The 17,181-nt window shown below is 34.7% G+C and overlaps 5 protein-coding genes across 6 annotated transcripts; 3 read left to right on the top strand and 2 right to left on the bottom strand.

Moving 5' to 3' along the window:
• Positions 1-277: 277 nt before the first annotated feature.
• LOC126912178 (hornerin-like) lies at positions 278-2,731 on the top strand. The gene has a single exon (XM_050703058.1). It carries the CDS (start codon positions 493-495, stop codon positions 2,137-2,139), a length of 1,647 nt encoding a protein of 548 aa, XP_050559015.1. The 5' UTR covers positions 278-492; the 3' UTR covers positions 2,140-2,731.
• Positions 2,732-4,890: 2,159 nt separating this feature from the next.
• Positions 4,891-8,399, top strand: LOC118266596 (G-protein coupled receptor 143-like). The gene is made up of 7 exons (XM_035580036.2): positions 4,891-5,177; positions 5,383-5,485; positions 5,629-5,723; positions 5,810-5,988; positions 6,348-6,507; positions 7,863-8,030; positions 8,119-8,399. The coding sequence occupies exons 1-7, from the start codon at positions 5,025-5,027 to the stop codon at positions 8,326-8,328; spliced, it is 1,068 nt and encodes a 355-aa protein (XP_035435929.2). The 5' UTR covers positions 4,891-5,024; the 3' UTR covers positions 8,329-8,399.
• Positions 8,400-8,472: 73 nt separating this feature from the next.
• Positions 8,473-10,577, bottom strand: LOC118266594 (A-kinase anchor protein 10, mitochondrial). The gene is made up of 3 exons (XM_035580034.2): positions 10,359-10,577; positions 10,148-10,255; positions 8,473-10,071 (listed from the first exon to the last, which is right to left on the bottom strand). Exons 1-3 carry the CDS (start codon positions 10,381-10,383, stop codon positions 8,564-8,566), a joined length of 1,641 nt encoding a protein of 546 aa, XP_035435927.2. The 5' UTR covers positions 10,384-10,577; the 3' UTR covers positions 8,473-8,563.
• Positions 10,578-13,011: 2,434 nt separating this feature from the next.
• Positions 13,012-14,894, top strand: LOC118266599 (uncharacterized). 2 transcript variants are annotated; one of them, XM_050703054.1, is made up of 3 exons: positions 13,012-13,403; positions 13,596-13,853; positions 14,601-14,894. In XM_050703054.1, the coding sequence occupies exons 1-3, from the start codon at positions 13,167-13,169 to the stop codon at positions 14,607-14,609; spliced, it is 504 nt and encodes a 167-aa protein (XP_050559011.1). In that variant the 5' UTR covers positions 13,012-13,166; the 3' UTR covers positions 14,610-14,894. The 2 variants fall into 2 exon arrangements, with proteins under 2 accessions (XP_050559011.1, XP_035435931.2); XM_035580038.2 differs by having other exon boundaries at positions 13,045-13,403; positions 13,596-13,957.
• Positions 14,895-15,120: 226 nt separating this feature from the next.
• LOC118266598 (malectin-B) lies at positions 15,121-16,414 on the bottom strand. The gene has a single exon (XM_035580037.2). It carries the CDS (start codon positions 16,201-16,203, stop codon positions 15,406-15,408), a length of 798 nt encoding a protein of 265 aa, XP_035435930.2. The 5' UTR covers positions 16,204-16,414; the 3' UTR covers positions 15,121-15,405.
• Positions 16,415-17,181: the final 767 nt, after the last annotated feature.

Raw genomic sequence — 17,181 nt, 5'->3', positions numbered from 1 at the left:
AAAATCTACGTCGATAAATGCGACTGAAGTTTGTAAGTAAGTACAAACTACTTAATTATGCACTTGTTTTTATTGTAAACAATAGAATCAACATGTTGTCTTAACATTGAAATTATTGATTAAGTACCCACCACCTACTTACTACAGAAAATTGTAATGCGCGCTTTACACTTAGGTTTGTTTGTACCCCGTTGTTTAGGTTTCCATGCTGAAATATTGATTCTACGAAAGAGACCATGAGAATGTTAGTGTGCGGTCCATTTATAGCGCTTACCTAGGTTCTACGTAGGTCCCACTCTATGTGTGGATGTAAGCCCCTCAGTTATGCGCAGTAGGGTGGGCGGGTCAACATTCGCCCATGTTCTTAATACGATTCATTTAGTGTTCGAGAAACAGAGAGTCACACGCGACAGTGTAGTGTTGACGTCCATTGTTATAGGTCACTCAGTGTCCAGTTTAAAAAAGTTTTAGTGAGTGTTCAAGTACCTAAATATGAATCGTAAATGTATATTAACGATCTTTACTATCATATTGATCGTATGTGCCGAAGGTAGGAAAACTTCGGGTCGAAGCCGAGGTTCTGGTGGATCGGGTCGCGGAACTAGCCGAAGAACAAATTATAATCCTCAACCTGCGCCAACTTCGTTTAGTCAAGCACAAGCACAAAAGCCTACCTTGTTTGGATGGCAGGAGCGACCCGGTCAATCATCATGGCAATCAAAATCATCCAGTGGACAAAGTCACTCATATCCTTCGAGTGGCACTGGAAGTCATACATATTCTAGTGGCGGCAGCGGCAGCCATTCGTATCCTAGTGGTGGTAGTGGGAGCCATTCATATCCTAGTGGTACTGGATTATCTGGCGACAACAAGCCAAAATCTAGTGGTGGCAGTAGTCATTCATATCCCAGTGGTGGTAGTGGGAGCCATTCATACCCCAGTGGTGGTAGTGGAAGCCATTCATACCCCAGTGGTGGCAGTGGAAGCCATTCATATCCTAGTGGTACTGGATTATCTGGCGACAACAAGCCAAAACAACCATCTTCTCCTAATCAGCAAGCAGCTTCCTACCCGGCTTCACCTGGCTTATCAGGAAGCGCTGGCGGTGGCTATCCCCAGCAAACTGGAAGCAAATATCCACAGCAGGGAACTGGAACCGGGCAGGTGGGGTACCCGCAGTCAGCACATAACTATCCACAACAACACGGAGTGGCTGGTACTGGTTCAGCAGGTGCGCCACCACCATACACACCATATCAAAACAACTATGGAAACCAATATCATCCTCAAGGCCCACCACCTCCTTATTCAAACTATGGTGGGTCTAACTATGGCGGCGCTGGTGGACACGGTTTTTACAATCCTGGATTTGGCCCCCAAGTACCCGGATATTTTGGAAACTATGGTAAACCAAGTGGAGGAATGAGTCGCGGTGGAAGCGCCCTGGCAGGAGTGGGTATTGCTGGTGCAGGTATTGGAACAGTATTAACTGGGTTGGCTCTTTGGAATTTGGCTCGTTCGACAGGACATCATCATCACACGGTTGTTTACGATAATAGAGGACAACCTGTAGCTGTGGCACCGGCCAATGATACGCCAGCTGCTACGGATTCCATTTTAGCTGATTTAGTAAATTGTAGTTTGGCAATAAGTAATGATGATAAAACCGAAGTGCTGGCGATACCATGTTCTATTGCTACCTCATTCACTCCTGATGCTAATGTAAAGGACTCCGATGTTAATAAAGACCCTAATGATAATACTAAGTGCACCATTGCGGTTCTCACAAAGGCCGGTAAAGAGTATATGACCACTATACCGTGCTCGATTCTTCTGAATACAGCTGCAGAAAATAATGTAACAGAACCTCCCTTAGTAATTGATCAACCTATCAACAACAACAACTTTACTGGCGACGGAGACATCCAAAACAACGGCACCATGATTGAAAATGCTCCAAGGGGAGAACCAACAGCTCTAGGGCTTTCCAGTGACGATGTAAATGGAGATGATAAAAAGCTTGCTCAACTAAATTGCACTGTGCAACCGGAAGAAATAAGGGATCCAATAAATCCGTGTTTTTCGATTAATCACAATTTAACTGTTATACCTCTGCCAACAACGGAGGCACCAAAATGATTTACTTGTAGCATTAAAAAAATTATAATTCACTTTTATGAACTTTTTTTTTGGTTTAAAAATAATATTTGCTCACTTCACTGGTATTTGTTACCTAAATTGTTAAGTGGAATTTGTTACACGAATGTTACTCTACAGTTACAACATCTGTTTAATTTCTTTTCTAAGTGGCTTTATTGTTTTGGATTCAATCAGATGATAGGTTGGATATTACATGGTTGTCACACAGAGTGTTGAATTTGTATAGTTAAATCTTTCGAGTGAGTGTCGATCACCGCTTGCGTTTGTATTTTCACTAATACCTATATTTTGCGATTTTGTTGGTCGTTTAAATGGATTGTTTACACGAAGAGTGGCACGTACCTTTAGCTTGTTATAGAAAAGTAAAAACGCAATCAAAGTCGCGGGCAAAGCACTTGTTGTGTGTAATACCCAGTTGAATCGATTCATTCAGATATAGTATTATGTATATCTAATAATTAATAAGATAAATATTTACAATAGTATTAGTATTCTACCTATTCTGTTTAACGTTAGTCATAGACACAAAATTTTTGTTGTTAAGCGAAAAATAAATGCATGTGTTGTTGTATTTTTTTTTATTTCACTAGGTACATACTTATTTAAGAACTTGATTAACATATTTTCATTATCTAAATTCCCTAATTTAACCTCCTGGTTAACGCTCAGATTGAGGGTATACCTATGGCTTAGGTTCGATACCCCCACGGATGCTATGGGGCAATTTTTTTTACACCATATTTAATTTTGCCTATACCGAATAACCGCTAGATGACTAGTGCCTTTTTGTTCGTAATCACCAATCTGACTAGTCATCAAACCATGAGGTGCACGGGTCTATCAACGAATTCGAAATAATTTATAATAAGTATACCTACCTACTTAGGTATTGAGCATCAAATACTCCACTTCACCCCGATAAGGGAAAATACCTATGCAGGCATTCATAGACGTTTTGACGTACCTAACCTACCATTTTTTATGATATAAACCTAACCGGTGGTAAGCAATCGCCGCCACCTTTGGACACCCGTAACACCAGAAGCGTTACTAGTGCGTTGGTGGTCTTTTGGGGGTTAGGAATTTATGGGTAATTAGGCCTTCGGTAACCTCATTTACACAACGCAAGCGTTGTTTCACGTCTTTTCCTGTAAGGCCGTGAGCCGCAGCCGGCCCATTCGTGCCGAAGCATGACTTGAACACTTGATTGAACCTATGTATCTTCTGGATTTTATTACAGATATTTGTGGCTTAATGTGGCCCCACATTAGTGTTTTGTTAATGTTAGTGAGTTTACAAAGTTATAATCATGCAAAACTAGGAACATAATATCATACCAAAACCCAAACAGACATATAAATTGTTCCGTGCGGTCATTGAACCTGGGACAAGTTGGGCAGCAGCTAGACCTCTTGCTCAGCCACTGTGCCAGCAGTACAATAGAATATATGGTAAATATTAGTGGAATGCTACTGAAAATTGAATTTAATATCGTCAATGTACGTGTTCCGAATATCTAAATAATAATTATTTTTCCTTTTGCCGATAGATATGGATCGTTACTTAATTACTATATTTGTAAATGTACCTAGGTAGGTACATAATACATTATAGATGCTAATCGAGTATTATTGTTGTGTAGGTATTTGTGTGCTATAAGCGACTATATCTACCTAACAAGTCAAGTATGTAGGTACTTTGATAAAGGAATTTCGCAAATTAATTCAATTTTGATGTGAGTCATAGATAATTGTTTTTATCGGAAATAAGTACCTAGTATTATAATTATATTATGTTGTTGGTAGGAAGGTATACGTAGTGATATCGATTTACACGTGCCAAAAATAGCATTAGTAGGTTACAGTAGATACCTAGGTAGGTACATTAGGAGCAGCAGTTCATTTAAAGAACTTCAGGCTTACGTGAAACAGGCGCCGGATATCGTAATATTTTTTTGATTAAATGCTATGATTAGCCAAATATATGATTTTAGTGTTTTTGTTGATTTTTTTATTAATATCACAACTAGCTTATCCGCTGCTCGGCTCCTACTGACTGTAGCGTGATATTTAAGCCTTCCTCAATAATCGGACTATCCAACAAAAGTAATTAACTATTCATTTCTACTCAGTAGTTTTGGAGATTAGTGCGTTCCATTAAAATTATATAATTATAAATATACTAGCGACCCGCCCTGGTTGCGCATGGGTGATATGTTATGCAAGTATTATACATATAAACGTTTCTTTTGAATCACTCTTATCTATAAAAAAACCCCCTTCAAAATCCATTGCGTAGTTTTAAAAATTTAGTCATACAAAGGGACATAGTGACAGAGAAAACGACTTTGTTTTATACTATGTAGTGAAGTTAAAGGTAAATAGGTAATAATAAGTAAAAGTAAAGTAATAATTATGTAATAAAAAGGTAACAAGATTTTCTATTCATTAATATCAGTGGTAAGATAACAAGATTTAATTTTTAACCAAATTTTTCATTATTTACAATATCCTACTTAAATTATGTGATATTAATTACGATTGACGAATATTATTAAAGATAACATCGCATTATTCATCGCCATCATCGGTTAGAAATTTAGAATAGAACCTTAACTTCAGCCTAGGGAAACTACATAACATAGCCGAAAAAGCTTAGTGCCAGCTGTGGAAGTCAAATCAAACAAAAAAAATGTCTATGACTGCGCTGTCAGTGTCAAGTTCTTGATATGATAATAGTTGACAGTTGTTATCAATACAAACACAAGGCTCAGTGATAAATGTGTAAAGATTGGCCAAAGTATTTTTAAATGAAAAAGTATATTTATTAATTACCTACATAAGGACCAGTTAGTTAAGATAAACATGTCGGACCCTACTATACAGACATTTTGTTGTCACCATACCGGCAATAAAGAAGACTTTGCAGTTAGAATTATGGATGAATTTAATACAGATTCGTACAATATTGTATGTTTGGTTTCCTCTACAGTTGGGATTTTAGGGTCTGTTTATCAGGTAAGCGATAAAATATTGAGTTACTGTTATCAGTTTGAACTTTCGTGTTTAATTTAAGCAGAACTTTTGAAAGCGACATTTTAATGTTACTATTGTAAGGCTTCTCAAGTTACCGTCTTGCCTCAGTTCACCGACTTGGAAATTCGGGTTACTTTGGATCCAGTTGCATTTTCTATAATTAAAGTTTATTTTAATATGTTTCTAGATTTTCCCTGATGTTATAAATCGAATAAAGAAAGGAGTCGGATCAACGCGCGGTCGGCGGATTATTATTTGGTTAGCTGTTGCGGATTTACTGGCATCTTTTGGTAAATTCTAATTGTGATTTGCTTTAACTTCTTACCAAACTTTTATAGACTTCTTCACAATATCTGATAATAAAGGGGTAGGTACTTAGTTATGCTTAAAAAAATATTAATATTCTTCTAAATTATTAATTTCTTTATTCCAGGAGTATTGCTGCGTTCTGCCTTGTGGCTGAGGTATAAGAATATTATGCCTTTGCCAGATGATGATGTCAGTGTTTTATTTTGCAGCATAATTTCTGTAAGTGTCTCTGTAATATTAAAATTATATTTGTTCTCTCTTACCTTTTGTTCTGTGGTTTCAAAATCTCTCTCTATAATTTTCAGGCCTGGACTCAATACTTTTATACAGTAACTTGGTTTTGGACCTTATTTTATGCCATAGACACTTGGCTCACAATAAAGGGCAGAGATTCTCATACTTTGCTCTATCACTCTATTGCTTGGGGAGTACCTGCTGCAACTACTGGTGTTGGCTTGTCTATACTTTACATTCCTAATGCAAAGTAAGTGCAAACTATTTACACACAGACCATATATAATTATACCAGAAGATAAAATTTAATCATTTTATGATTATAAAAGATAAAAGATATAGAAGGTTATTTAAAAAATACTAAAAATTATTAAAAATCCTGAATTTTAGTTTTGAATCTTAGATACACACCACATTAATTTATAAAGAATTTTCTAAAAAAAAACTTGATTCTAAATCAATATACTACTATGCAGATTTTGTAGAAAGATAATCATTCAAATTAGGTATATGTAAATTAGATATTAGATACAAAAAGCCTTGAAAGTTGCATGGCCTTAAAGCTATAAATAATAATCAAATCTAATAACTTTGCTATTATCATTGCAGATGCCATAACCTACCCAGTGTAACAAGTGCCTTATACAAGATATTACCTAATTACTGTGCTACATACTTGCCTATAGCAATGGTAATGATAGTAAACCCAATAATGTATGTGCTGTCAAGTAAAGATGTTGAAATGGCAGTAGCAGTACCTCTTGCACAGGTATAGTATTACAAATAGAACAACTTGGCTATGATACTCCATTTCCTGTTTACCTTTAAAAAAGAAACAGAGATATGGCTAATATAACTGAAAATGGAGGTGTGGGAACTTTAAATACTACTCTATTCACCCCTTAGAGAATATAAAGCTTGAAGTTAGATTAGTAAACTAAAATATCAAGACTTGTTTTTTGCATATTTTTTTCATAAATGATGTTTCGTAAACAAACAAATTTTTTGTTTGTTTACGAATTTTTACGTTACCATGATTAGGCTATTTTAGCTGCTAAGGTCGATTAGTATTTGATGTCGTGCGTACACTGACGTAGTGAATGAGACTTCCGTATTATTAAATTACCTTTGCGATCGGGCTTCGTATGACTGCAATTCGATTTTGGAAAATCAATATCCAATCCAATGCTATATAAAAAGTATAGCGCGGACTATTTTATGGCGCTTTCAGTATTTAAATCGCTTTTCAAATGGTCATTCGAAAAATGCGTTTCTTTCATGCGAATCTCACTGAGGTAACTTTTTTATTCTTTAATGAAAATCAGTTCAATAGTTTTCAAGATTAGGTACAATTTAGAATAAATAGTTATTGTTCTATTAACCTTGGAACAAACCTTTTGGTAAACAGTAAAATCGGCATTGAACTTTACACAATATAACGAGACGTGAATCTCTTATAAAGACGTAGGTAACTTTAAACGGAATTAATATGCTAGAGCGTGCAGATCCGGTTATGTACCCAATGAATAAGTTCACGCTTTTAAATCCTAACTTTGTAGTACATTGCGTGACTAACGTAGTAATATACGTTACGTTAGCGCACATTTGCGTCATTCACAAGGAATGGAATTAAATTCCGAATATGATATGTTAAGGTAAACTTGTTTTAATAGTTATCACATTGTATATCTTCTGCTTTATCCTGTTAATATCTGATGAGCAACCTTGATAATTGAGGAATGGCGCTACAATATCTATTTTGTATTATATAATGACGTCATAATTCTAATATTGTATTGTTATGAATGAAATCTTATATTTTCAATATCAAATCATCATTCAATTCGCATTATATCAGAATTTATTATAGTATAAAATAGATTTCTGATATGTATAGTGTGGTATTATTTATTTTTTCTCGAAGGGGTATCTGTTCTGTTAATTCTGAGGCCTTTCTTTAGATGGAGTAGGAATCGAACTTTTACTTTGGGGGTACAGAGTACAGCTTAATCAGAAATCCCACACTTCTAAGTAGTTAGTGTTAAGGTGTAGGTACTTTAAAAGTCTCACTAATGACTGCTCGGCTTGAGGCAATTTATCATAATACCTATATTTCTCTTTCAGTTCACAAGCAAAGAAAGGCGAGTGGTGGACACATTAAGATTAAAGTTTTTCTTGATCAATGTTGTGTTCTATTTATGTTGGCTGCCCAACCTTATAAATGGGCTCCTGTTGTGGACTATGTGGTTCAATATACCAGTGAAAGTTATTATAACTATATGGTACATAATGGTCAGTAACACATATTATATTATATGAACATATTAGATTAGGTATCACAATTGATGTAACATACCTAATTAATGAAATCTTGTTTCAGGCATTAACAAATCCTATGCAAGCTTTATTAAATGCACTTGTCTATAGAAAATGGAATACAAATAAATGGAGACAAATGCCATCATTCAGTAACGAGTCCCGAAAAGAATTTCGGTTTTATGATGAACAGTCCCCTCTGTTAGGGTCCGAGCCGCCGAGGTTACAGCTATCACCGATACCGCCGGGTATTAACAATTACGCTACTTTGTGATCAATCATTCCCAGTATTGTCGATATTGTGTTATTTATACTTTTTTTACTAATATACTTTTGTATATCACATTATGGCTTATTAATTTATTGTACTTATCAAAATATTCTGGGATGTAAATTCTACGACAAAAAAGTACACATGTTTACAATATTAAGTGAAATAGATGATTTATTAGTTACAAGTACATATACATATATTATATACATTATTGATTTACAAAATACAATAACTATCACATATCATCATGCTCATTATCAGGTGGGGCCATGGTTAGATCTGTAATATCTTTAACAATCATATGTGCTATCTGCCATGCCATTTCTTCCTCCACTTTAGAAGTATTGCTAGGTACAAACCGGCTCACCATTTTCTTTAACACAGATTTATCCTTCTTGTCTGGATCAGGTTCAAATTTAGATTCGAATCTGCCTAAACTGTTCACTCTTCCAAGATTTAAACCATCCGGTCTGTTTCGCTGCCACAAAGCATCAGCATTATACAGTTGATTAGAGTCTATAGTCATGTCAGGTACAGAGAGATTGCGTTTCTTCTTCCGGAAGACTGGGTCTCCCATCGCAAGGAGAGTATTTTGAGTACTAATACTAAATTCACTGCTGCAATCGGAATGTGATTTATGATGAGAGGACCACATGTTGTCAACTGAATGAATCATCTCTGAGAGGTATTTGAAATACAACTCGGATTCTAGGAATGTTTTAACATATTGAGTCAATGTTTTAAACACAATTTGATAAGGCAAATCAAAACATGTTGGAAGTGGGCCCCCTTCCCTGCAAATATCACTTTCAATTATTAGTCTAGTCTCAGTTGGAAATCCAATAGGATGTGTAGCTTGAAGGGAAAAATATTTCTCATAAATAGATATAGCATCTGCCTGAGCTTGGTCAGAGCTTGTTGTGCTACCATTCAATAAATTATCTCGGAAGTGCATGACAGCCATTAAAAATTCTAATAATACCCTGCAGGACTCTTGTTCTAAAAATTCTGTGAAGTAAAACAAAATTGTTTCATTGTGTAAAATATCTTTGAGATTTAGAGAGCCACTGGTCAAAATGTCAATTTGTGCTTTGATGTAAAAGGGGCTGTTAACGAAATCATTGTAATGATTATTTTCTATTTGGCTAATTAGAATTTCTTGCACTGGTTTAAAGCAGTTTTCCTGTATCTGTCCTTCAGGTTGACAGATATTTGAGATTACAGATTTTCTATAACTATCTGGCAAATCCAATTGATATGGAGCTTCTAAAGCAACATATTTCTTAAATATTGCTATGGCTTCCTCGGTGTAGTCCCACTGGAGCTGCTTGTGTTCACTGGATGACTTTGAACTCTCAGATTTATCATGTTCAGCTAAGTTGCTGCATGAACTCATGGAACATTCATTAAAGCGTGCATTACTCGTACTTGTGAACACATCATTATTTTCTCTCCAGTTGCATTTTTGTGACTTAATATCTTTGTCTTGTTTCAATTCGTGCTTGTATGGAAGATCTAAACTTTGAGTACGATTGATTTTTGATAAATTCCCACTTTCAGTGGTGTTAGTTGAGCTCAGTACATGTTTCCGGAATTCTTCTATTTCCAACAAACATTTAATGAGGGCAGGTTTTCCTATTGATTCCATGTATTGTATAAAATATTTAAGTGCCTTCTTTTCAAATATAATATCATTTACACTTAGAGACAACTTAGAACTCTTTTCAAACATTTGTTTGGGATCTGGAATACAGTAGCACATAACTTAATAATATGAACAAACGTCGATTAATTTATTTTGTGTGCATTATGTACTTACCTTCATTTTCTTCTAGTAGTATTTGCGTATTAATTAAACTTTTGATATCTGGTGTACTAACGGATTTTACTTCTGGTGGACGTACTGGACACCCGGTTTTACCTTTTGCTAAAATGAATGAAAACGATTAAACGTATACACCACGTAGTTACATGCGTGATGTAAAAGGGCGACTAGTGAAGATTACAATGATCATTACAGAACACTTTACCTGCACTTTTCCAGAACTTAATCATTTTCGTATAAATTCTTCGTTATACGTGTCTATTGGTGCTATGTAAAACTGCAGAAGTAACCTACGTAAGCTCTTCATAAGTGCGTTTTATGAGCATAAGCGTAAACAATAATAAGAAAAATGAAAACAATTTGTTTATGTACCAGTAGTGGATTACGTTTACATTACAAATGTCAAGATAGTCAGTTCGGAAAACGTCAAAAGAAAATCACTATTGTTGATGTTTTGTTTTTTTTTATGGACGCGGCACCTTGTCTTTTAAGCAATCCGATTTTAGAGTTTTTTTGTGATAAATATGACTTGTATTCGAATGCATTTAAATAAAAATTCAATATGTGTTTGTTAACTATCTTTAGGAGTTTAGCACACCTAGATATTTCTTAAAAGGTTAAAATCTCATTTCAATTCCGTCATGGTTGTAAAAAGATAGGCGTACAGTACAGGCAAGCGTATCGAATTCAGTTCGTAATGCTAATAGTATAAGAATGAATCAATTTTAAAATGAACTTAGGTTAAAATATGAATAGATTTAGTCCTACCGAAGATTAGTAGATATTTAGCTATCTACTGATTATGTTTTAAAAAAAGATAATATTTATTGAATAATTTTTACAATTGAAGAATAGTTAAACGCTTCCACAAGATGATTACAAAATGACGACAATTATTACATTTCGAAAAGGCATCGACCCGAACTTCACGCTAATTTGATATGCAAATAAAGTTTTAATATTTCATATCTGTTTACCTTTTGTCTGTCTTTGTGTGTATGGGTATGGGATTCAGATAGCTGTAAGCACCGTATCAAAACAGTATTCGGATAAAAAATTTATGTAGGTAGATACGTACTTTTATATGTATTTTAACATTGACGTCAATGTACTCACATTACCTATAATATGAATGATATAGGTACCTTAGGTCTTAGCTGTCTTATTTACGGATTTATTACTGCAACAGTAAGTACCTATTTGGGTACATATCTAGTTTATTTATAAACGTACTACGAAGTCATATTTTGAAAGATACAAGATACCTATATGCCTACATTTTTCGTACATTATGTTTACCTAAGTACCGTACTTATTACCTACATGAATTGTTTAATAGAATTTGAGAACTAGGTACCTAATGTACAGCCGAAAATGACGTAATACGACAGTTATTATACACGGTCCGAGTTACAGTTTCTATCAGTTTTTGTTGAAACTTACATAAGTAGCTATAATGGGTATGTCTTTGGACCGAATATTTATGTAAACAGCTGTTTCAGAAACCCCTACCTACACCAATATGTCTCCTTTATTCGGGTCAGGCTTATTATTCAATTTAATACCTACGTACCAGAAATGTCCTTACTTTTTGCTTTGAATTTTTTGTACATCACTTGCTTTAACTTTCAAACTTAGGTATTTAATTTAATGCATTTATTGACAAATTAAATGAGAGGCGTAAATGATTACCTATTCATTTACCTGTAATAGCCGTTTTCCCTTACCTACTTATTAATTTTATTATTATTTAGCATAGGTCCGTACATTTTACCATCTTCTGTATTAGTAAGGTTTGGCAGATGGATTCTTAAATAGCTAATTGATCAAACATTCGAAGTGAGCTCGATCGCGGTCCTTTATGTCATTGGTTGTGTTATGAGACGTCAATAATGGGCTCGTAAATGCGATCGAGCTGAGGACTTCGAATGTTCCGAATTGACAAATTTTTGAGAATTGACTAACTGGTACGTTATACGATTTTAATTGATTTACGCTTCAGCAAATATGTAATATAACCCAGTGTAATTTACGTCGGTTACAGTCATTATCGGCAGTCATAAAACTCAAAATTGATTTTAATAATAAGTATTATGAATGTGTATTTTATAACATTTACCTTAGGTACCTACCTACCAACACTCACCGTATTATTTATAAAGTTGCAGGTCAAGTTATTCTAGTCTTACAAATAAAATTGTAACAAAACAGGACGTGATAATAATATGCTTTATATTTCCTTAAAGGTGTGTTGTGAGAGGGGCAGAGGTGTATTTATAAAAATAAAATAACACACACTTTTCACCACGAGCAGGTAACAAAGGACAAATCTATTGCGTTGCTTTACCATTTAAATAAATCGAACCAGAGACCTTTTGCTTGGAAAGTTGCGCTTGCGACCACTCGGTCCCAATGAACGAATGTAAATACCTACCTACCTACCTGATAAGGTACGGATAAAAATAATAAATTAATAGAAAATGTATAGTTTTCCTTCCTGCTCGAAAATCCAGAGTTGTAGATACTACAATACGTACACAAAGCAACATATAACGATTACTTTACATATTTATGTTAATAAATATAAATGAAAAAAATAGTATTGGACATTCCCATGGCATTGTGAGCTTACAGTACAGTATAGTATAGTTGCAGTTACAATGCAATACGTAGGTATTGGTATGAATTTGATAAATACAGAAGTCCTAAATAAAATAGGGATTAAAATAACTCTTTCAACAATCTTATTAAATAATAATAAGCAGGTAAGTATCGCAATGCAATCTCATTTTGCTACTCGTTTCTGCCTATATCACCTAGAACTTGACCATGTTCATAGAATTAATAATTAAGTAAACGCTTCGAATCTGCTATCCTTACGCAATCTGAAGACGCAATGCACCGTCGGAGGCTATCGACCTTCCCACAGTTACTTGAAATAACTGTTAAGCTGTTGGAAATAACTTTATGTTAAGCTGTGAACAGGGCAACCGGTGGCTCAGACCAGTCGCGCATGACCACGGGACTTGATCGCAATTCCTATCTCATCGCATATACGCGCGTACTTAATTTAGCACCAGAAATGTGTAAATTATTGGCTCTCGCTTTGACATTGTGCTCTATTTTAGTGGGAACAACTGATTGTACCTCCAGTTTCGATCAGAGACAAACGGGAGATTTAAATGTGCAAATTGGTTTGAAAAACATAAACATCATAGCGTTACTAAAAGGAGGAAAAGAAGAATACGTGGTATGTACATAATACATGGGTAAACATTTTAATTGGTGACGGTTTAGACAGAGTAGGTACCGTACTATTAAGCCGTTAAAAGTGTGCATAGTATAATTAGTAAATAATGTTTTACGTCGATACGACTTTATCAATTAATCCATGTATTACAGCAACAGTGCGTTTTATGCTGCTTATCATTTAATTTTGCAGGACTACGATTACGCTTATGATTACTCGGAAATGACGATAAAGCCGCAAAACGGTACAACGCCAAAACCGTTAAATACCACAACGATTTCTACAACAGTATTATTAGAACAGACTACAGAAGGTATAAGGAGCAGCACTGGAGTTGCTGTCGAAGTAACCGAGGCAGCTCCTAACCAGCCTGCAAACAATAATGTTGTCACTACACCTCAGGCGACAGCCGATATCCTCACGACAATAGCTCCAGATTCTTCAAATAAGGCAAATATCACTACTGCTTTACCAATAGCAAATAAATGCAGAAGGGGATTTATTCAGAATAATGATGGAAAATGTGAATACAAAGTGCATGGTACATCGAATGCGTGAGTGTTTTTTCCGTGTTTGAAAAATTGTGACTTGCTGTTCAGAAACCCAGATCAGATCGTTTAGTCTGTCATATCACAAACGATTGTATTTCTTTGTTTTTACTTATTTATAGCTGCACGTACCTCTCATCACATACACGTAGGTACATGTATACCAATTTTAAAATGGCGAGTTACTACTGCAAACCGTTACTTAGTTTAAAATTTATAGTTGGCTTCTAAAGTACAATTAGGACTTGACCTATTTTTAAAGGGTAAGCTTTTATGCATCTGCCGATTTTATGCCTTTTTAAATGAATAAGTGTGTGATATATACGATACAATTAATAATCGCAGCACGTTATTGTTGTCGACAAAACAGAGTAGGTACCAATCCACGTAACTACTTAGGTATTCGTGCACTTGCATTATGATGTCAGGTTCCCCTCATATATGTATTATATCTACCTATGTGCATTATGGTCACAAATTATACAAGACAAAATTCTTAAACGTGAACAAGATAACATTTTGTATTCTAAACCTATTTCCTCTTTTATCTAATAATAGGTTTTGAGAGAGTTAAGAGTCTGAGTCCTACCACATAAAATATTTTTGAAATTAATATTAATACCTATATTAAAACTGTTCTATTTTTCAGATTACGTAGAATCGTAAAACTCGCTCAAAAAATCAAAATAGGCAGACAGTATGAAGAACCTCAAGACTGATTGAAGATCAATTTTATTACAAAGTTAAAAATTTTTAGACTTTAGAGACTAGGGGTATGTTTATAGTTTCTAAAGACTTCTAATGTAAGTTAGGTATTTTAATTAGGAATAAGTACTTGAAGACTCATACATTTTCCCTGGATGGATTAATGTTGTATACAATGTAGAAAATAACACTACCAATATGTGAGACTGTCAATAATAAAAATATTTTCTTTTTTTAATCATATTTGTAATTTATTTTGTCAATCCAACATCCAACACAAACAAGATTTTATTACCATTTCCTCCCCAAAGTCAACAATTTATACTATTGAACAATTATAAGCAACATTAGAACATGGTACATAATGTTAAAGAAATTATTTCCTTATACAGGGAATACAAAATTAATATTTTAAAATAGGGAATGTAACAATACACGAGGTTGATGAAGGAAGAAAACATGTGTTGCAAAATAAACTCAAGATCTCTTTATTTACATAAAGTGCATAATTATGACCAGCACATAACATGTGCACATAGTGTAGAATTTTAATTATATTTCAACATGGGACGGGCACTAGTCATTTTGCATTTGTTGGCTTTGTACTATCACCGTTGAGCTTTGATATTGAGTGCTTTAAAATAATGTCAATATGATTTATTGAAATGAAATATACCCACAATAAATAAACATATACTAAACAGCATACAATCACACCAAAATTATATTTTTAAGTATAATCACACAGATTATAGTTTACAGAGGCAGAACAAAAGTGGAATAAAAGCACCTATAGTTATAAAAACTGGGATCAGCACTGAACTCTCGTCCATAGAGTATGGATCAGGTTGTTTAGGGCCACTGGCTCGCCTTGACTTAGAACTCTTCTCTTCGACTTCATCTCTCGGTTCTTCCGTTTCATTTTCTGGCCACACCAATGGGGGCAGTTTAGGCACTTCATCAATTGTGCCTCTCATCACATACAATGCATTGATTTTGGGATTATCTCTGTATCCCTTAATGAATTCTACCTTTATCTTTCCACCTCTTATGTCAGACTCTTCCTCATTGTAATACAATTTACCATTTTTAATTGAGTATGGGATATACTCGTCATGCGCGACACCACGACCTACTTTATCAAATATATCCAAGTCAGCTACAATAGTATGATCTCCGTTTAAAACCACGTCAAACACTTTCATGTTAGGGGCATTGAAGTACACTTCACTGAACTTAAGCACAAGCACATAGTCGCCGTCTCTGTTTGCAGGAATATCATAGCCAAACGTGCTGTGGTGATATCGCTCAGTTTGATACAATATTTCGTCTTTTGTGTTAACTCTACCGATCATAACCAGTTGTTTACCATAGTCCGAAGCCGTGCCTATTCTTCCTTGTAGAGGGTCCTTTTCATAGTGTATGCCATAGATGTCCGTATGAGACGGACCACCTGCGTTGATTGCGTAAATTATTTCACCTAAGCCAGTCGCAGTTTTTAAAACAGAAAATATAGAAACAACGATGTAAAACATCAACTGACACATCTTGTATGACAACTATAATCGTCAGACGTTGAATAACAATAAACCACTTTTCAATAGCTAAATCAACTGATTTTAATTATTGAATTCTTTGATACATAATTAATTTACTAAAAACTTTCTTTTTATCGCTGAAAATTGACACGGTAAGTAACTAACAGCCGGCAATCGGCAAACCATGCCATGCATGCCAAATTCTTGAATCGATTTTTTTATTCTGTTTGTAGCAAAACGAAGCCAAGTCTTTTGAGACTCGGCGCACAAAAAATGTAATTTTTATTAAATCCAAAATTTTATTCTATGTAACTAAAAAAGGTAAAATAAATCGTAATTCTTGTAGAATAAATTAATAAAATTATGTCATTGACCCCATCCGGTGACTTTTTAACTTCTTTTTGAGTCGTAATTTTTACACGTTATACGCCTTCCGATTTAACTGTACAGTACTACAGTCCGACTTCGACAGGTAGTTTTATCGGGTTACGCTGTATAGTGTATAGGCAGTATGTATAATTTTAGATTACCTGGAATAAACATTGTTGGATATAACAAAACAAGAAAGCTTAAAGTATTTATCATGACATCTATTGAAAATATTTCAATACCGTTTGAGAATTACGCCAAAAGATGGCGTTTTTAACATCGTCAATGATGAAAATACCTTGCAGATTGCAATTTACTTTGTACTTTTCTATAATACTAGCTCCTTCCGCGCGGTTTCACCCGCTCTGCTCAACTCCTATTGGCTATAGCGTGATGTTTAATAGCCTATAGCCTTCCTCGATAAATGCACTATACAACACAAAAAGAATTTTTCAAATCGGACCAGTAGTTCCGGAGATTAGCGCGTTCAAACAAACAAACAAACAAACAAACTCTTCAGCTTTATAATATTAGTATAGATTAGTATAGATAATAGCAAACTATATAATTATTTATTTATGAGGGGTACTTCTAGGTACTCAGTTAGTTTACCGACTT

This window comes from Spodoptera frugiperda, chromosome 23, assembly GCF_023101765.2.
Source record: "Spodoptera frugiperda isolate SF20-4 chromosome 23, AGI-APGP_CSIRO_Sfru_2.0, whole genome shotgun sequence".
In the NCBI taxonomy this organism is placed as follows: Eukaryota; Metazoa; Arthropoda; class Insecta; order Lepidoptera; family Noctuidae; genus Spodoptera; species Spodoptera frugiperda.
The sequence above is the reverse complement of the archived record's forward strand: the minus strand, read 5'-3'. Positions and strand labels throughout refer to the sequence as shown.